Consider the following 22,259-nt stretch of genomic DNA (forward strand, 5'->3'; position numbering starts at 1 on the left):
TGTGTGTGTGTGTGTGTGTATCTGTAACTGTAATCACATCAAAGATCAAAGGCAATCAGATCAAAGCAATCAACAGAATTAACTGGCACCTGTTCCGGCTCAGTGACAGCAGAGGTGGACAGACTGAAATTTCTGGCCTCGAACAGAAAGCATTTTTGGCAAAATCATAATACCTATTATTGATCCAACTTCACTTTGAGCATCCTGAGTTCTTCCTGAACGTCTACATATGTTTTTTTTTAAAGAAAAATGAAAAAATAGCTTTGTAAGAGCAATCTACAAAAACTGTTAAATGTCCCTTTTTCTGAAATCTTCCTGCGTTTTTAATATGGGAGCTAATGAGGCTGTTGGTGCGTGTTGGTGGCACATCTGTCCGTCCTACGCCCGAACTATAACTCTGACAGCTGTACCAGAGGATTGTGAGTGAGAAGATACATTTTCCTACGTTTCTATGTATAAATTATCTCTGTAGAGTGAAATTTGCGGCCTGGAGCGCAGTTTTCAAATTTATTTTTTGACAATTTCTTCTCTCGCTCTACACTCTGGTGATGATGTCACACACTGTGGCATGAACATTCCGTGCAATACACACCCATTATAATCTCAGAATTTCTCCAAAAATGATCATGGTCATTGAACAGGGATTGATAAAAAACTATGTGACCTATCGAAACGTGGATTAATACACCGATACACAAGATACTTGTGTCTACTGTTTAAAGTTTAAATGGAGTCTCTAGGTGAAATAATGCCGGAGGAGTAGATGTCCAATCTCCAATTATTGTTCTTTTTTGCTCATTTTTTTCGGCCGTCCCATTCATTTCAATGCAAAATTTTGGGCAGTTTTACTAATTTAAATTAGTATTCTGTAGAGAAAAGTAATAGCACACCGATCCCGATCAAACCGCACGTTTTGATATATAATTTGTACTGCAACTCTTCAAGTTGTAGGACTAGTAGCGGGACGAAATTGCGTCCGGAAGAGGAAGAAGAAAAAATCCAAAGTATAACAGTAGTGCTCGGGGCTTTGCCGAATCCTGCATTTCATTGATTTTTACAGGAGACTAAAACACACAATATTGTTTTTTTCTTTTTTGGTAATTCTGTGTCTTTTTGGGGTAATTTTGTGTCTTTTTTAATAATTTTGTGTATTTTTTGGTAATTTTGTGTCTTTTTTAAATAATTTTGTGTCTTTTTTTGGTAATTTTGTGTCTTTTTAAAATAATTTTGTGTTTATTTTGGTAATCCTGTGTTTTTTTTGGTAATTTTGTGCCTTTTTTAAATAATTTGTGTCTTTTTGGTAATTTTGTCTTTTTTAAATAAAATTAAAATTGATTTTGTGTCTTTTTTGGTAATTCTTTGTCTTTTTTTGGTCATTTTGTTTCTTTTTTGGGTTATTTTGTGTCTTTCTTGGTCAGGAGTTCAGTAGATTTTTACAGTAGACTAAAACACAGTATAGTGGTGAAGCTAGTTGCAATACTGTTGCATTATACAATGCAGTCATTTTTTTGTAAATAGAGCCTATTACTGTGTGAAAGCCAATTACTATGAATTAAGCGCTGTCTTCACTGTAACCTCAGTAATTTTAATATCCGTACACTGAATGAGTTAGTTAAGTAAAATACAGCCATTAGAAAATATGTACAAGAAGAGACTTAGAAAATATCATAGATATATATCATATCTTTTATGGGAAACGGCAAGCTACCTACAAATATTGCCCAGGATGTATTGTTTTCTACAGTATAATACCTTTTTAATGGAAAACAGTATGTTACTGTCACAATTTGGCTGTTGTCTTACAGCAATTTGTTACAGTGTAGACTTTCATGGGTTTGACTACACCTTGTCTTTTTTAAAATCTTTTTTCTTAAGGCTTAGAGTGACTTCCGGGGGAGATTATGTTATATTAGAACAATATGATGAAAGTATATGATGACCCTTGTGTCTCATAAGTTCTCTCAGCAATTTCAAGGTTCATACCATTTATTACAGCGATATGGTGCTAAATATTACCATTTTCTACCACTCAATAGACAATTAAGACACAGAGATCTTAAAGAACACCATGTTTGGTGTCAAAAACTTTTGACTTCTAGAATTGCATTTTTTCAAATGATAGTGAGCACTTCTGTTTTACAAACTGCTGCAAACTCCCTTATTGTCAATATTCCCAGGAAAGCCACACATGATCTCAATGCTCTAGGTCTTGTGGTCGTAAAGTTTCATGAGGCTGTGATTATCCTAGAGGTCAAAGCAGCTCATTTTATACAGTGAGGTGAAGTTACAAGTTACAATGAAATGCTACTTTGGGGACTAACATCATCATTTATGGACACTGTTGGGCTTATTGGGTCTCAGCTCTCCATTCATACCTAATTTATGCAATTCCAAGCCTGTTTAGGGACCCCAGAATGCAAAATTATTCAAATACAGTATGGGAAAATTTTGTGCTGCATTTGGAAAAATAAACGGCATTGGATTTGCATAAAGTTGGCATGTCTGTAAAGAGGAGGTACCTGTTGAACCCATTTTCATTCAGATATCTTGAGGTCAGAGATCAAGGGCCTCCTTTCAAAAAGGCCATATCAGTTTTTCCCCTTACTGAAATGTGGCCTACATTTGGAGCATTCTTTATGCCCTTCACAACAAAAGATCACAAGCTTTAACTGAGCCTCTTACAGTTACAGCCTGTGACACGGACATCCTAAAGAAGTTGTTTGGATTACTTCCTATTTCCATTGCCAAAAAGATAAAACCTCTTTCTGAATGTAGATGCTGACAGTAGTTATGTATATAGTAGAGGTGGGGAAAAAATCGATACAGTATAGTATCATGATATTTTGCAGGATATCATGTCCAGAAGTTGTTGAAATAATGCTGCAAAGTTAGCCTTTTTTATGTTTCATTCAAAAAGATTCAAAGCAGTGAAATGCTGCAGATGTTGTCGTCCATACATGTTTGATATCAGTTCAGTTCAGTTTGACTGAATACTTTCTTGGTCAGTCTGTGGGTTTGACTCTCATTGTGGAGAAATAAAAAGACTGAAGTGAGATGATCAGACTGAGAATTTTCTCTTATTTGACAAAACAATTCTTGACTGAATTTAATTTTGTGGAACCAAAATGCAGTTAAACAGTTAAATCGCAATATATTGTCTCACAATACTCACCATATCACAAAATGCGTTAAATCACAATAATATCATATCTTGACTCAAGTATTGGGATAAAATGGTATCGTGGGGCCGATGCGCTGATTCACACCTCTAGTAAATATGGTTAGGGTAATGTGTAATATAAACGTTATACCAGCTGATCAAGGTGTTAGATAGATTTGAACTCTTGTCAGTCAGTCACTAAAGCTGTTAGGGATCATCAGCTGTGTGAGGCAGCTTTCATTACAGGGTTTCATAAACAAACATACCAACAAGAGCATTCTGCACAGACCCAATTTGAACTTTATCACACAGTGTGTCAAAGCCTCCAGCTCTGAGGGTGTTAAGCTAAATTCTCACAGTGGAATGTTTTCTGTAAACAGAAAAACTCCCATATACTGTACATTCTATTCGTGAAATGGCTTATGGTGCTGAGATTTTTTCAGGTCAAATATCTATCAGGTCATGGTTTTGATCTTAATAAACCCAAAGATAAAGATAAATTAATGTTCTGAATGACCCCTTAAAATCAAGTAGATTATACCATTTTTAGTTTTATTATTTATGTTTGGAATTTTGTTTCATTTAAAAACTCCAATAAATAAATAAAAAACAACATTGCAATATATTTATTTTATGTGCAATAACTCCCATTATATCCACATAAATATCCAGACCTGCTGCTCCCCCTTCTTCTAATCGTGCTTATTTTTATAGGATTCCTTTAATTTTTTTCACTATGTTTAACTTTTTTATATATATTATATTCATGTATGTGGAATATCTCCCATTCTGCTGCCCCCCCCCCCCCCCCCCCCCCCCTTCTTTGTTCTTCTTGTGCTTTTTTTCAGGGTTTATATTTATTATATATATTTAATGTTTTAATTATTGTTATCTGTTTGCACTAAAATAAGAGCTGCTCGTTTTTACATTTCAATGTATTTCTGTGCAATGACAATAAAACTATTCTGATTCTGATTATTGTATTCTGTTGCAAGAAAACGAGAGCTGCTCTTTAATTTGGCTTTACTTCTGCGCAATGACAAATAAAACTATTATATTATATTATATTATATTCTATTCTAAAAGGTCAAATGAAACAAAAAATATATATTTTTTATTGTAACTGAAACAAAAGTATTGTATTGGCACCACTGTTTAAAAAATGCCACCACCACAACTTAAAATAGTTCTTTGATAACTTGTCAATATCTGCAAAACTGTATCAGTCTTTTCCCACTTTCTACCGTTCATTCCCTGATAGTTCCAGACATGTTAACGGGAGGAGGGTTTAAAGCAGGGGAGAAAGGAGGAAGAATGAAGAGGAGGGAGGGAGGGAGGGAGAGGGGGAGCAGTAGTCTTTCTATGCAGGAGGAGAAAGCTGTTCTACCATACCAGTTCCCCAAAGTATCATTATTAAAACACTCACTTCCACAGGGGGAGGAAAGAGAGGGAGAGAGAAAAAAAAACAGAAGGGAGGAGAAGAGACAGAGATGAACGCTGGGAGGGATAAAAGGGGTCGAACACAAAGAGGGAAGAAAAAAGAACAAGGAGCGGGGATCCCCCACTGGACAGAGTAAAAACAAATTAAAAGAGCCCTTATAAAACACAGATGCTGCAAAGAAAATAAACTTCACAAGATTTACTGTTTTGCAAAGGAATCGGAAGACTGGTGGAAAAGCCATCAAGTCTTCTCTCCTCCTTTCATTTTTTTCTCTCTCTCAGGTAACATTGTGGCGGCGGCGGAGGGATCTATCTCCTCGGTTTTCCCTGTCGCCCCTCTCTTTGCTCTTTTGCGTGGTGATCTTGCTCGTCTGCTATTTTCAGTGGAAGCTAAGAGTCGAGGTCAGGCCAGCCTGTGTGAAAATGGCTTCCTGCCCGGTCCCCTGCTCCCAAACTGCAAGCTAACGGGGAGCTTTTATTAACAGCCCTATTTGGGAACATTTTCTGAGCGTTTTTATATTTTCATTGACATTTCTCATGTCGGGAGCTAAAAAAAAACACTTGATCAACAGAGAAAATACAAAAATAAAATATCCCAGGCTATGATTTTCCTGATGAAGTCGTAAAATATGAAAGGAAAATGAGATTTTTAAGTGTGTACATGCTTTATATGTCGTGCTCAGAGCAGTTTGAGTTGTAATGAAGAGGAAAAAGCAGCAGCTGTTGTATTGCATGCAAATACACAGATGCACATACACACATATAAAGCAACTACTAAGAGAGAGCAGGAGAGGGAGAGACAGACAGACAGCGTGCAGCAAAATATTTCTGTGTTGTTCTTTATCAGAAAATAACTATAAAATCTATAAGATGTGGAATAATTGGCTAAAACCTGAAGGAAATTTAAGTCAGCCAAAACAAAATTCAGATTTAGCCTCAGAAGCCTCCTGAGCCGACCTGCAGGTCAACGGAGATTGGCTGCAACCGTCATTCCGTCCATTCCATTTCTGCAAGAGTTATACCATAAATGTGATTTTCCTGCCCATTAATGCAGATTTTAGTTCATACTTTTGGTATTTTGTTCATTCTTTTTCATCATCTTCCATCTTCATGCTGTATCCAAAAACACACTGGTCTGATTTCATTTTGATCTAATGCTGATTGATTGGTTGACATTGTAGTTACGCTCAGCTGAGACAGAAGCTACGTTTGAGTAGCGGGTAAAAAGAAAAACAAAAAAAAAACTGCGGGGCCAATTTGATTCGAATTTAGCCGTCAGAGTTTTCCGGCGTGTAAAGACACTTACACCATACCAGCAAAGGAGTGAAGGAAGATGAGGCTTTTTCTCCAGGTTGTAATTTATTTTATGTAAAGTGCCATTCTCACATATTACTAGTGGACTGTGCATATGGTTCATTGCATTCACTAAGACAATGCATTTCTCCTGGAAATAGTTTAGATTTAATTAAGTTAAGACATTCTATGAAGAAAAATACACTAAATGTGTGTGAATGTGTTTTCATGTTGCTGAGTGGTTCTTTTTTTATTCTGAGGAGTGATTCACCTGTATTTCAGTTTTGGTTTTATACAATATATAATATACACCTAGAATAAATCAGTAGGTGCACAGTAAAATTATTTTTTTTAAAAAGGTTGCATATACTGTGATAAATTAAGTCATATAGCTTGCAAACTGGCTGTTGTAAAGACAAACGCTGCAGGCTGGCTGCTTTAAGCCTCAAATCTGAAATATAAGAAAAATAAATGATACAGCAAAACAAAAGGTGGGCTGTAACTGCTATTGATTCAGTGACAATGTAATGCTTTGGCTGTTCAGAGCGTGCACTTTTCACATGTTAGGCAATAAGCTGCAAGCCACAAGTGCCTTCTGTGTGTAATGTCAAGCCAGCTTTATTTCTTTATCTCTACTTTCCAATTTTGCAAATCAAATAATGATGAGTGCAGCGGTGGGCACCCAGTGATAGGAGGGTTTAGTGGTTGTGGAGATTGAGTTATTAGGGTTCATATAAAAAGGACAGAGGTCTCTGGCGGAGCCTGAACGCCAGCCAAGATACATATTCTTCTACACTGTGTATTTTTGGTCGCTTTAAAAGCCCTAAAAGTACAGGGGAAGGCTAATTTTCAGAGTAAACAGCTTGTTCGATTGCAGTGTGGTTTTGCACTGAGTTCTCCGTTTATTGACTCAAGCCGAGCTGGGCTCTGGCTGCTCTGCCGACCACAGGGAGAAGCCTGCCGACGGAGCCTGCAACAAATACAAGCCGTTAACACTAGCTTACCTTTGATGGCACACAACTGTTAAATCAAATGTACTGAGTAATGTATAAAGCCTAATCCTCTTGACTGTATGGCAGGTTGAGGGGGAAAAATGCTTTTAAAAGAACATCTGCTCCTTTTAGAAAGCTGGATGCCATTTCCCATTTCCTGCTGGTGGACAATTTGTACGTTAAATTATTGAGATATATACAGTAGGATCTGAATGCAATGCTGGACTCTATATCTATATTAATAATGAGAACCAAACACTGCGAGAAAAAAAAAAATCTTCACTTTTATAGCCGTTTGAAAAAATAAACCATATATCATCTAAAGAAAAATAAAAGGTCTTCACTTCCTCCTGCCAAAAAGATGAAGTCTCTACGTTCACCAGAAAAATGTTAAGACTGCCTTTAAAAAATAAAAAAAACTAACTCCAAAGGAGGGCTGCAAGTTGTTTTAGCTGGAGGAAGTGACCATTCATTAAAAAACCAGAGAAAATACCCCGGTCTTTCTCTGTTGTTAGATTTGTATCAAAGCAAAACCCTTGCAGCACAACTCAAGCTTTTCAAGTTGTTTCCTCTCTGTTTTAAAGGCCCGGCTGTTCGGCCTGTCCCTCTCCACACTCCACACGGCTGAGTATCCTGACCACACAGCGCCACATGGAGGACAGCTGTGGTACTGAAACACAGAGCTGCCAACAAGCTGTGATGTACAAGTCCATGGTGTTTGAGAAATATACATGTATGTATATATATATATATATATATATATATATATATATATATCCTTTACTATAATGAAAAAGAGATGAAGGCAGGGATAATATAAGTGTGAACATGTAAACTTTGACTGTTCTACATCTATTCTCTGTGATCTCTCAAAGATCAACAAGCGGAAAATGTTTGTTTTGACTGTAAACTCTCTTCAGTGGTCTCAGGTTGAATAAAACTCCAAATTTAAAAATTAAACATTGAGAGATATAACCTGAGCGCCAAAATTATTTTACAATTATTATTTATTAATTTATTATTTTATTTTATAAATGTATTATTTATTAATGTATTATTTTATTTTATAAATGTATTATTTATTAATTTATTATTTTATTTTATTATTTTATTTCCTTTTTAACTCCAACTCTGTTTTTAAATTGAGGTTGTTTTTTTTCCACTATTTTATTGTTTGATTGTTTTAGTATTATTTTATTGTTTTTATTTATTACAATATTTGTGTATGATTTTATTGTATTCTGATAACTTTACAGCACTTTTGTCATGTGAGCTTGTTTTTAAATGTGCTCTCTAAATAAACTTGGACTTGACTTGGCTTGACTATTAAATTCAATTTATTTACTTATTTTGTTTTGAAGTAATTGAAGCATGAACAGAAATTATTCTCTATATTGTCGAGATTGATTGAAGCTACAATTGGAATGTGAAATATATAAAGAAAACTATAATAAATGTCTAGAATATTGGTTAATATGTGATGAATTGTGAGACAATGGGCCTCATGCAGGAGGCAATATGTGTAAACATTTCTATTTTTTGTTTGTAGCCATACTGTAAACTTTATATGTAAAGTGACAGTGAAATGGGAACAGTAGTCTACTGGATGATGTCATACAGTGTCATAATGTATGTTGCAATGCACTCTGGGATTTACACTGAAACAGCTTACTGTAAATATTCAGCAATTTACTGACAAAACTATACAGTAATATACTGCAAATGTATTTCTAATAAGATACTGAATTTCTGTAAAAAAAAAAAAAACAACAACTAAGAAATACAGTAATTGCAGGCAAAGTGCTGTAACTGTACACTGCATTTTTTTTGCGTTGTACAATTATTTTGCATTTTGTTAGCACCCATTGATTTCTGGGATTCACCAATGTTTTCTTATTTTGCACGACTCTTACTGCTCTGTATACTCTGTTTCCAAGGAAAGATCATCTAATTTTCAGTCCTGAAATTTTTTGTGCAATGCTATCTTGAATGTTGCCAAAACATTCTCAACACAAGGTCCATTTAGTAGCTGTTAGCTGAGTAGCTTTCAAACGTATCAGGTGATCTTCCTCAATTTGATTTACTTGTTGTGCCAGAGCCGGCCATGTAGGTGAGGATAGAGAGAAGAGACGGCACAGCAACTGCAATCGGATGCAGAAGTAAGAAAAGAGAAGTTTAAATGAAAGAGCAAAGGAAAATTTAATTAAAAAACACGATGAACATGTGGGCTTGTGGTGACTTAGCTCAGTCTGAGCCTGGACACTGATCCCAGGCAGACAGCTCATCATGATGACTGAAATCTGGACAAGTCATCTATCTTACCGTTTCATACTGTTTACACGTTTTTGGAATTAACATCCTAACTCACTCTGTTAAACCTATCTGCTATCTGTGTGAAACATATGACTGCAGTGCCCAAACTGTCAGAAACAGAGTCACAGTGAGGTCGTGTACATACGTGTCACGCACCGGCAGTTATGAGGTAATGTTTTCTTGGCAACGATCTCAGCAGAGTTGGTGTTTTTCACCACAGGACGATGACTGACGAAGGGGAGCGCTAAGGGAAGGAGGGAAGCGAGATAAAACAAAAGTCCAAACCCAAATAAGCAAGCCGTCAGCCTCTAATAGCAGAGAGGAAGTGTCCCTTTATCAACAAGTGAATTAACAGTTTCCCGTCACACCTTGTTTGTGGCCTCCCTCTTGCTCTCTGAACCAGCGGCAGGGCCCAGATGGCCCCGTGTCTGGACGACAATGGCTCCTTCTCAGTGAGGAAACAAATCCATGGCAGTGATTAACAGCCTTGTGTTGGGAACACAGCACTGTATACACACTGTAAAAAATGCACGGCAAGTCATAACCGTCATTAGAAAATCAAAGAAGAGAGGAAAGCGGAGACATTTCACATATTTCATTCTTAAAGTGGAAAAAACTGCCCCCTTAATCTGCAGATAAAAGCCTCATCTCCATCTCCTGCACTAGAGGGCAAAGCGCCGCCCTTCACAGAGAAAGAGGAACACAGATCAAATGAAAATCAATTATGGTTTTTAGATTAGTATGATCATGTTGTTTTTGGAGCGATCAAAACCTGTTTGCACTGCACACTGCTGTATTATACAGTACACTGTGGCTAGATCTCAAAAACATCTGAATAATAAAATTCTACAGTGGCTGCCATGTGCCTGGTATAGCCTCCATAACCTCTGAGGAACTGCACTCACTAATCAAGCCTTGTATGCGCTCGTCCGCAGACCAACCACTCTTTACAGCACGGGACGGTCACATTATAGGTCATCACCTCAAATGACAAAACATTGATCACACAGAGGAAAGAAAAGGGGGGGCAGGGGGGGCTGTACTGTATACAGGAACGTAAATAGCCCTTCCAGATTTTAACAGTGACAAGAGAACGGCCAATTGCAGCCTCTATTTTTAGTTCTGCCGGTGGCCTGGACTGGCAGCTCTGAGAAGGATGTGTACTTTTCTACAGTTCCTTCCCAAAAATCAACGCTGTCCTCGTTGGCGACAATCACAGAGCAGCTGTTGTGGCTAAGTGGCCCAGCCCCAGCTTGCCTCACCCTGTTGCTTTCTGCCAGCCCGAAGAAAACCGCCTTCACAGCCCAAAATTCACACCCAGCTCACAAAAACAGGCGGAAAGGAGACACAAAAGCAAATGTGACTCAATCTGCATGCATGCGGTAGAAAATGTGCAAATTATGGAGTTTTATCAACGCTGGTGGCAGTGGCGGTGGTGGAGGGGGCTGGATTTCTAAATTTACATGTGGCAGGATGCCTCGGAGCCACACAAAGACCTACGTGAACTTGCCCCGCAAAGATCTCACTGGTGAACTGATAATGACCTGCAATATGCACTTTTTGGCACTTTATGGTTGGCACCATGTAAATATACACTTGGTCTTGAGGCTTAGGATCATCCTGTTTTGAAGTCAGAGCTTATGTCACAAAATTATTTAATTCTCACAGAAACACCCAAAGAAGCACCTTAAAATTCACTGTTCAGGAAATCTAATTATATTGTGCATAATTTCTGCTGCTGTGAACATTGCATTGAAAAGTCTTGCGCTGCAAAAGAAAAGAAAGACAAATCTTATTATATTATTTGATTTTAAACACAATTTGTGTTAGATTATTAAACCTAACCGCTCTTACTATTTTTCAGAGTAATTGCAAATAGGACAATAGCTTCCTCTCCCTCAGTTTTCTCAATCGTGCCTCTTTACTTTGCTCACTCAATTTCACCTCCTGCTCCATTTTGATATTTCTTTCCCTCCCCGTCTCTAATCGCTGCAGAGCAGTGAGACATCTATTCAATTTTTGATGGCCGTGTTCTTCACAGTGTGGAGGAATGCCTGTGTGTGTTTTAGTGTAAAGGGTAAAGAGGTCTCTGGGTGGAGACGAGGAGGACAGGACAGAGAAAGGAAGCCTAACATCATGGTCTCAATATCTCCTGTCACCGGGTTTGGACCACAAAAATACTGAATAAAGAGACTGCACTTGAAAAGGAAGGAAAAGTGCTGCAGATAAAATTTACTATCACAGTATGTGTAATTGTATATTGCGAAATGAATATATATTGTGATACTGTTGACTGTAAATGGAAAATAAAATGCAAAAATAAAATACAATAAAATGAATACAATTTAAAAAATAAAAAATTAAATGTATAAAATTAAATAGAAGAAATAAAATAAAATAAAATGTACTATCACAGTATGGATGTGTAATTCTATATTGCAAATAAATATAAGTTGTGATATTGTTATATGTTAATATTAAAATAAAATAAAATACAATGAAATTAATACAATTTAATCAATCAATAAATAAATAAAATAAAAATATTCAAGACATGTAGCAATACAATGGGACCCTAACATTAAACTAAATATTAAACTAGAAACCAAGACTCAAGTATTCTATATTTTAATCTCAGGGTGACGACATTCAAAAGCTTCTTCTGTGAATTCAATGACTTCTCACAACACCAATTCTCTGTTTCAGTTAGATTTGGGTTAGAGCCGGTTTTCATTCCACTAACATTAAATCCATGTAGTGCAATAAGCATCTAAAAGCTGAAAACGTATTCTTCTATGTTTAGCAAAATGACCCACTGGTAAATTATCTTCTGTTCACTTTGGTTCCATCAAGTTTTTATCAAGTTTATGACCTGGCCCAGGCTGCAGTGCATCTATCAAAGCTCAAGGATATTCCTGGAAATCCATGACTAATGAGAACTGTGATATTTTACACTGAGTACCACCTTTGGGGTCAAGCAGTGCATCTGACACAAACTGAGCATGTATCATTGTGTATCTGTGTCACTCAGGGACACACAGACAGTGTTAGCAGTCTGACTGCTGTTTGAAAAACAAGGTAGAAAGATCAGAGTCCCTGGAAAAGAGCTACTGAGATGACCAGTCACTGGAAACACACACACATGCATGCATGTACACACATAAACACCCACACACTTGCAAATGCATAGCCAATAGCACACACTATTGAACTCAACTGTAACAGTCTCTACCCTGATGACCTGATACCTACTTCTGATGATTTCTTAACATAATAAGCTTTGATATCTTGCAGACAAAAAGTAGGGATACCCACCAGGAGTTAAGCATATCAGTGTGTATGTTATCCCATATGACAACTTTTTTTTTCTACACTACGCAATGTATTTAATTGTTTAAGTGTATTCTTCATTTAAACTGAACATACAGTACTGTTCTTTATTAAACTATTTATTTTATTTTTGTCTTTATTGTCCATTCTTTTATTTAAATGGACAGCAATTGTCCCATGAATCAGAGGAATAAAACATTATTTTCTGTTTTCTCTAGCGCCGCTCCCTCTCTTCATTCACTCTCTAGCTTGCTCGACCATGGCTGCTCTTTATCTCTCAAAGTCTGTTTCCATCCACCTGTTGTTGTGTAGATATTCAATTTGTGGACCAGTGTCCTCCTGGTGAAGGCTACACAAGGTGTGCTAATAGGCTAATCCTTGTCTCATTAGTGGTCTGATGAACAGAGAGAGCGAGGGAAGGACAACAAACTGAAACGTCTTATTGCCATCCAGTTTACTAATTTGTTTTACACCGTTTGAGCTTCAAATGGCGCCCTTTCAATCACATCATATCAATACTCCCGCTATTTCTGTAATGTTATCATGGTTTCCGACTGGAGAATTGCTTATTTCCACGATCTATCGCCCACTATTTGCATAAGAGCGATTTTTCATTTCAACAGGCATCAAAATCTGCAAGCCCCCCCCCCCCCCCCAGCTCCTCACCATGCAGTGGAGACCCAGAGGGGCTGCTGGACAGGCCTGGTATGGGGCTACAGCGGCCCCCCATGCCTCCTCCTCCACCCAGAATGCAGCCGCCGCCTCCTATGCCTCCTCCTACTCCTCCTCCTAATGCAGCCACCCGGTTCAGCTCCTGTTCGATCTCTTCCAGGCCAGCGCTCTTTTGGAAGCGAGACATCCGGTTGACCACCCGTGGGGACATGTGCGTGCGGGCGCAGGGTGCACCTCCGTAGGGGTTGACTGGAAATACATGGGTGGTGCCGCGGAGGGTGCTGATGGCTACCCAGCGACTGTCCTGGCTGAAACACATGTCCTGGACCTGGAGAGAGGACAGGTAGAGGGGTCAGGGGAAAGTGGGAGGGTGAGACTAATTAGGGGTACAATTACTTGACTATATTTCTGTTAACTATGCTCATGAATAGCTCAAACACACAACAAATCATTTCACAAACTTAATAATAATCATAATAATCAATCATGGTGGCCTGTATCATTCAAGGGTTGAGTTGTAGATGTGTTGAAGTCAATCAGACTCACAATGTTGGGGCTTTCAAAATGTTCACTTTTTTGGTTATTAATAACACCATGACTATCAGGCCGATCTGTGTCTCTAGCTAGAGCAAAAGCATGATGTAGCATATACTGGTAAAAAGGCCACACCCACATGCACCAATCAACATTATGGTCGAAAATGAATTATAACTAAAATTGAGTCCTTTATGTCTGTTTTATCTTTTGCCAAAGTTTTAGATTTCAATTTTGCTTTATTTCAGAGAAATAATAATGTTAACATTGCAGTAACTACAAATCAAACTCAAAACTAAAGCTAAACTTTGAAGAAATACAACAAATACTACACTGTATTACATATCATTGTGTTGAATAGTGAGGACAAGAATAATATAAATTATACGTTTATTTGAAAGGGAAATTATTATCTAGATAGTGATTAAGTAAAACAATGAGATAAAATTATATTAAGACTAAAATATAACATTACTTTATAATATTAAGTCTTAAATACACAAATCTTTGCATAGAGTTGTTAAAAACTTTTAAAACAGCAATGCAAAACCAGAGTGCATTAACTACATTTTTGGGGTCGAAGGTCAAATAAACTGTCATGATTTTTATGCATAAAAGTGACATCATCAGTACACGTAGAAATAAGTGTCATATCACTTACCTACATATAACCCATTTGGCTGGCCAGTTAAAAAACATTAAAGCAGTTTTTCTCAGTTTTACCGTTTGTGTAGTTACTGCAGTTAGGCTTTGTAGGGCAGTATATTGAACACCAACATCCTTTGTTAAGTTATATTTGATCAACATATGAGCTCCATCCAACTTCTCTACATTGCCATTAACTGGATGGATATTTCAAAATAGACTCAATCCTTTTTAACATTCATAGAGACAGATAAACCTGCCCGAGGTGCTTGATTAGCGTTAACTGTGTACTTTCAGACGAATGGTTCTGTGGGTGCTTGTAGTAACCTAGATAACTTGGTTGGATGGTTGGTGTAGGTAAAAGGTAAAAGGGAATAATCTCAGGTGAGAATGAATTTAAAATCATGCAGCACCAGTGTCAAATATAGCAGCTGTAGATTGGAAGGACAAAGACAAGGAAGACATCATATTCAACCTTATGTTCTGCTTGTTAAGAGTTGTTAATAGGGTGGCAGTAAACACAGTTCACAGTTTGATTTGTTCCTTTCACTGTCTAAAAAACCTCATTTGGTGGCCCCAAAAATTCCTCTATGCAGGAAAAGCCTTCTAAGAAAATACTAAAAGATATGATGGCATCCTTTTTTCGTCCTCCTGACTCAAACAGTGACTGAATCTCAGGGAGCAGACACGAGTGAAGATATGATCTCCCTGAGCATGTTAGACATGCAGGAAACCAGACAGATAGGCTGCAAGAGACAATACAAGCAAAGGAGAGTGGGATAAAGAAAATGAAAAAAGACAAAGGAGTGGGGTGACAGACTGATCAGCTGATAGTGTGCTGAAACAGCATCTATCATTCGACATACTGTAGGCTGGAAGAAAAATGAAATGAAAAGAGCCAGGAGAATGTTACTATGAGGAATTTCTTACTCTTTAGCCAGCAAGCAAGTCAGCCAATCAGAGAGACAGCTCCGTACCTGCAGGCCTCTCTAATCTTTTGCCAGGTCAGACGAGGTAATTGTACCCAGCAATGACAGTTAATGGGGCATCCTCTGCATACCAGACAGTTTCTTTACTTCACAAAGATGAGTGAAACAGGAGGCCTGACCTCTGCTCGGGCTGATTAGGGATAACTTGGGAGATGAGAAAGGGCTACTTTGTGTGTACTGTAATTGGCCATAATAGACCTGTCAGAGCTCCAACTGTAAATGGTTGTCTGGACTTTACTGTCAAAGGTGGCTGTGATTGTACACTCGTAGTGTGACAACCATGCAGTTACCAAACAGTTGTCAAATGTTATCTTAAAAAGGTGTATTCAGGAGGTTGCACATTCCAGAGAGTCTGGAAAAGCCCTCCCCCCCGCCCCAGTACAGAGGATTTGATGACATCCCTGGCAGTCAAGAGGGATGCCAAGAAGACATGTTGAATGCTACTGACTTTTCTTTTTTAATCAGTCAATTGGGAGAACTCCGAAAGAACGACAGCATGTGACAAAGAGGAATATAGGCATTGGATTGAAAAGAGAGAACAAGCATACACCTGAATAGAACTTTAGTTTCCCTGTATTAGAAAGGAATAAAAAGAACAACGGAAAGATATGCGAATGCAGCTTCAATCAACAAACAATATGAGCGGTTAAACAGTCAATGAGACATGCTGTAAGGACATATTCGGGACACAAATGTGTCCATTGGCAGCTTTTAGATGCTGCGGCCGAAAAGAGACCTCCGGACCGGCAGAAAGAAAAGGTTATTGACAACAGGATGGATAATGTCTGCCTGTCTCTGATCATTCTACAGAGGGAAAATAAATATATTAAAGATATAGAAACATTGCCTTGGTCAGGGACTATGTCATATGTTATATTTACGTTATATTTATTTTACAAATTCAAAAACAATTGTAGTCTAGATTTGTCTTGTCTTTATTTAGTTAATTTATGTGATGTTAAACTATTAATCTATAAAGTTAATCTACCTGAGTGTTTTTTTTTTCGCATTCTTGTAGTGGATAAAGGAAAACCCAGAAAAAAACCTCTGAAAAAAATGTATTAGTTTGGTTTTAAAATCTATGTCTGAACTGAGCCACATGTGGGATTATTACATGCCCAGCCAATATACTGGACTGACAATATTCAACTCATTCATTCATTATTCTTATTATCACATTATTATTATCAAATAGTACATTTTTTATCACTTTTTCAACCTCGGGTCTCGGGGGGGCTGGAGAAGATCCCAGCTGACATTGGGTGAGAGGCGGGGTTCACGATTTTATCCAGATACTTGAGTCATGATACAATATTTTCTTGCAACTTTAAGCATTTTGTGATATGGTGAGTATTGCGACACAATATATGACGATTTAACTGTTTTACTGCATTTTGTGTCCACAAAATTTAATTCAATCAAGAATTGTTTTGTCAAATAAGAGAAAATTCTCAGTCTATTCATCTCACTTACACATAAAAAAGCTAAACTTTGCAGCACAATTTCTACAACTTCCCGAAAACAAAAAGTGAGCATGCTACGGCCTCCGGAAAAAAACTAAAACGGTGAAAATACTGACATCCCGCCAGGGCTAAATATCAATACTTGGTGACCGTGAATCAATATAATATTGCCACGCAAAATATCACGATACTATGCTGTATTTTTTCCCCCACCTCTCGAGAACATGCAGACAGCCCATTGCCAATATGCACTGATTCAGTAATATGCAGCAGTGGCATCAGTGCAAATACTGAACTTATTTAGCTGATCTCATACTGGCCATGAAGTGACAGGTCCTCATTTAAGGTGCACCAACAGTAGCCTGGTTCTTTCAGTGCAAGTAAACATACTGACATAATCAGCCTTCAAATGCCATATCTCTGGAATCACAACCTCTGACTAGCACTCTCAAGTTTGCCCCGTGGCGCTACTCTCATCTACATTCTGGTCCTCCTTCAGTTCTTACAGCTGTTATCAGCTGCAGGTTTGTTTACCTGGCCTTGGGTCACTGACAGCCAGCCGCATGTTTGGCCACTGGAGACAGATAAGGTGTCCCTCCACCCACCGAACTAAAGACTTTATCACTCTTCGCTGTGTGGCCGTGTGTGTGTGTGTATGTGTGTGGTGATAACCCCTGGCCCAAGCACTAGGCTGAGGCCTGCTTTCAGTGTTTACAACAGGTTGGATCAAAGCAGGCTCAGTGCACAGCCGGTCAGCGGACCTGCTGTTTGGTCATACATTAACGATAGGCAGGCTGTGAGAATGTGTGTGTGTGTGTGTGTGTGAGGGTGTGTGTGTGATAGTGTGTTTTCCCAGTCAATAATTCTGAACCGAACAAGGCCTGAATCAGTTTTGTTGAGTCAGCGCTTCTAACTTGCACAGGCAATTCACTGCATGCCACAGCTGAGATTTAAACCAAATGTAGATGTATTGTTTATCTTTAAGGGGAATAAATATTCAGTTCATATTCAAGTTTATCTCTTTCTCAGGAATCACAGATAAGAAAAACTAAACACAAAATATTAATGCATGTGGATATGTTTCATTAAATGTATTTGCAACAGTTGTGTAAATGTCAAAGACCAACAAAATCCACTTGCTGGGGATTGATTTGTAGTTTTCCGGGTGGAAATTGTGCTTGTGAACTTCATAAACCTACATAGCGTGTATTATGTGTGCAACTGTGTGCACCTAACTCTTTTAAAATGACAGAGAGATGCATGTTTGAAACCGTTTGTCTTCTATTTTCATGTACTTTTCATGGTACTGAAGAAAAAGACCAAGTTTAAGAGGGGTTAATGCTCATATTCTAGGGCTGCTTCAACTGGATGGTTGTAGTGTGCATGCCTGTGTGTGTTTAAGACCTTGGCCTCAGTTTCCCCCCGGTGCAGGGTGTAGAGATGATGAACAGCGCTCTGAGAGGACGCCCATGGGTGGGTGAGAATCTGGAAGACGTGAAAATCGTGGCCCAGAGTGTCGGCAGTCACCAGCAGCATTCCTACAAGAAACACACATACAGCCATCAACATTAGTAATCACTCCCACAGCTGACTTAACATGGGCCATGTTCACACCAGGCATTAACATGTGTCCTGGCTGATCTTATCAGGAGTAGACGGCTCTTTGTAATCACACCTGGCACAAGAATGCGTCTCTACAAGTGTCGTGAGTGGCCACTTGTGATAGGATCTTACTTCATCACTCTATATGCAAATTTAACACATATTACGACAGACATTCCTGTCGTCTTACGCTGCAACGGCTGCTGTATTAGCCATGTGTTCACTATCCAGGTGAAACAAAAACGCCGATCAAACACAAACAGTATGATAATTAGGAGTGCACCTCTCCTCCTTCTTACTCTTCTTAACGAGCCGCTAACGAGCCGGAGGCCGGCTCGTTAAGAAGAGCCGCCTTTAGCGGCAGTTAGCTACAGTTAGCTCTGTAGCAGTACAGTGTGTATGTGCTGCTGCTGCAGGAGGTGTTCACTTAGCGATCTCTGTTTGTTTACAACAAGCACCGACACTCTGTTTTTTCTTCTACAGTTCGGCATCTAGCCGCCACACTGTATAATCAAATGCTACGCTGCCCCCGTGTGGAAGGCACCAGTAATACAACCTTTTTCCTTCCAGATATGATGAACTATTCAATGTTTTATGATTTAATGACTATTCGAATATTCGAAAATCGATGCCCATCCCTAGTTGTATGTATGTTGTACTGTAACGAAACCAAAAACTTTATTTATGGTTGCAGTTCTTTTGTTAGTATGTTCTGTTAATTGTTGCTATTTATTTTAAGTTCAGTATTTTATTAACTACCTTAGGCATTGTGATTTCCTTTATTTGTTAAAGAAAAATACTGCTGTTTTATTGTTTTTTTTCAATCAAATAAGATTCAAACATTGAAGGTTCAGTTAGTTCAGAGTTATAAAAAAACTCGGTATCGGCCAAAATCGGAATCGGCAGGTCAAGCTTTTTAAAAATCGGTGATCGGCCAGAAAATTGCAATCGGTGCACCCCTAATGATAATAATGATATCAAAACATAAGATTTACTCTCAGGGATGTCCATGACAAGAGAAATACAGAAGCAGCATATTGTAATATAGGGCAACTTGGTGGTGTAGTGGTCAGCACTGTCGCCTCAAAGCACAAGGGTTTGAATCTTTCTGTGTGGAGTCTGCATATTCTCCTCCTGGTCCTCCGGCTTTCTCACACAGTCTAAAGACATGCAGCTGAGGTTAAATTGGTGACACTAAATTGCCCGTAGGGGTGAATGAGAACCTGAATGGTAGTCTGTCTCGTAATACCCTTTTGCTGGGCTGGTGCTGTTTGCCAGTTTTTTCAACTGAACGTAAGATGTTAATGTTAGATTTGTTGGATGCTATTGCTAGATTGCTAACGATAACCCACTAACGCTAGCCCACTAACAGAAACATGTATCAATCCCTTGCAGTTAAACAAATCAAATAATATGAACAATACACATTTTAGTTGGTCTTGTTGGTCACAATAATCCCGCCCCTAGCCTCTGACGCACAGTGGTTTGTTGTTCGAGACCTGCAAAGATTTGGTGCCACTCTTGAACCAGTTTTCCTGGCCAAGAGCTGGTTCAAGAACTTTGTTCAAGATAACGCACCGGCTCCGAATTGGACCTGGAACTGCCTTGGTCGAAAAGTAGTACATGTGCCAGCCCTGCAATAGTCTGGAGACCTGTTGAGGGTGTACCCCGCCTTTCGCCCAATGTCAGATGGGATGGCTGGCTTGTTTTTATCCCAAAAACTCTTACCTTTCAAAATAAGAGCCAGTGCTTCCCTTACATTCATTTACGTGCGCCACTGCTGAAATTTCGCATGATCATTAATATCAATGCACCACTACTCGCACTGTGTGAGCACAACAACGCACAACGTCATTTTCGACTTGTTTGGAGTCATCAACGAGCACATCAAATCCTGTCTGACCCTCTTAGGACATCAACGTAAAAGGTAACATTCAAGCTTATTCACGGTCTATATAGCGAGAAGCACAGGTACCAGAGCAGGAATTTCATGTACATTATGTCAAAGTGATGTAGATGTGAGCAGCAAAGGCAAAGCAGCTATCGAGAAACATGCTAGCACTGACAAGCATCAAGCTAATGAGTATAATTCTACTTAAAACCGGATCATACCAAATACCCCCAGACCCCCCTAGCCAGCTATTTTTCCACACTGGTTACTCCATGTCCTAGTGGAAAGCATGTTGACAGCAATTAAAAATGACACAGTATAGGATAACAAAGATTTTATAATACGGTATCTCCCGACTGTGAAAAATGTTCTGTGAGGTGTTTGCTCTCATTTAGCTCTCAAAGTGCATAAGATTGATGCATTTTACTTTACAAGGAGATGTTTCTTTACCTGCTTGACTGTTTAGACTGAGACTCCAATCTTCCCCAGAAGCGTCATTACTAATCCTTAAATTAAATTCATTATGGACGTGGACTTAAAATCAATGTTTTATTTTATGGCCTTGGTGCCCTGGCTTTTGATCTTTGTGCCCTCAAAAAATTGACAACACAAAGGGCCAAGTGGCCTTGCCCTTAAAATGACGAAATTCCAGGCCTGGCAAGTACTCAGACTTTTCAGACCCCCCTAGCGACTATTTTTCAAAAAAGAGACAAATCTAGCAACTTTTCTTGTGTTACTGAAGAATTTCAGAGAGGAGTAAGAACGAGTCGAAGCAGCACAGTCTCTCCAAGCTGCAGTCACAGAGCCAGAGGGGATGTAACCCCTTAGTCTGCCGCTGGCTGGTTTACAGTCTGTGTCTCTTTTGGGTCACTTTAGCCGGTCCCAAGGCCGGATTAAGGAGGAGGGTTGAAATTGTGACAGAAGACAGGCAACTTTACAAATTTAGGGTGTGTTTTACTCACTTTTTGTCTTCCCCACAAAGTTATTCCTCTCTCCTACAGCGTCCGTTACAAGTACATGCACATAGTAAATTATGCAAATTAGGCGATGACATCATTTAGCAACTTCTATCGACTTTTTGGACAGCCAATAGCTACTTTCCTTATGGAGGAGTTGGCAAAACTGGCCATGGAGACAGCAGCACTGCTGAAAAAAATTCTAGGGGAAACACTGAGAGTGTATAGATGTGTTAAGAGAGTCCACCACATAATTATTATTATTATTATTATTATTATTATGATACCTTGAATAAAACATAGAAGAACTTCTATACCCTTATTCTCCTCATAATTGTAATTCATTAAAACATGCAATCGTTAAGATGGAATAGTGGCATTGCAATATGCGAGAGGCTCCAAATTTAGACTTTAAGGGCAAAAAAATTCTCCTGGGGAGCATGCAACCGGACACCCCTACTTTGTTCAGGTACCCCCATCATAGTCTTAGAAAATCCTGTGCAAAACACTGGTTCTAAAGCTTGTTTTGTAGTTGAGTGTCATTTTTTATACTTTCCAATTTGCTGATGCACACAACATCCAGGGGACAAATAACCCTTTACTCCGGCTGTTGAAAAAAAATAATTGAGAAAACACTGTCACCCATTTAATTTACATTAAGGCCCAAGGTTATGCAGAATTAGGGGCATGACCACTTTGAGTCGGTGCCCTCACAGGTGGCTCGCAACAGCTTGCCAACACTGACACCTCTTTGGCCCTTTTTCGGATTAGCCAGGAGTTAGGAGGAGTCAAGTGCTGCTAAAATGGCGACAGCTGGAGGAAGACTTTGGGTTTCACTTTGGTTCTTCAGAACCCTACGGCTTACATCACAGAGAACAGAGAATACATCCATATTTTATACAGTCTGTGGTCGATTCACATGAGGATCCCAGTGGGATGTTAAGTGGGTGGTCCTTCATTGTGTCCCAGGACACATTTA

The 22,259-nt window shown here is 38.7% G+C and overlaps 1 protein-coding gene across 2 annotated transcripts in view; it reads right to left on the minus strand.

Annotated features, from left to right (window-relative positions):
- bcas3 (BCAS3 microtubule associated cell migration factor) overlaps nucleotides 1-22,259 on the minus strand; it is a 412,830-nt gene that overhangs the window by 314,345 nt on the left and 76,226 nt on the right. For both annotated transcript variants that reach the window (XM_059330532.1, XM_059330531.1), the window contains exons 14-15: nucleotides 18,236-18,369; nucleotides 13,195-13,528 (exon numbers count right to left, since the gene is read on the minus strand). In XM_059330532.1, coding sequence (XP_059186515.1) covers nucleotides 13,195-13,528; nucleotides 18,236-18,369 — 468 coding nt within the window. The remainder of the gene's footprint in view (nucleotides 1-13,194; nucleotides 13,529-18,235; nucleotides 18,370-22,259) is intronic.

Source organism: Centropristis striata, chromosome 4 (assembly GCF_030273125.1).
Source record: "Centropristis striata isolate RG_2023a ecotype Rhode Island chromosome 4, C.striata_1.0, whole genome shotgun sequence".
Classification (NCBI taxonomy): Eukaryota; Metazoa; Chordata; class Actinopteri; order Perciformes; family Serranidae; genus Centropristis; species Centropristis striata.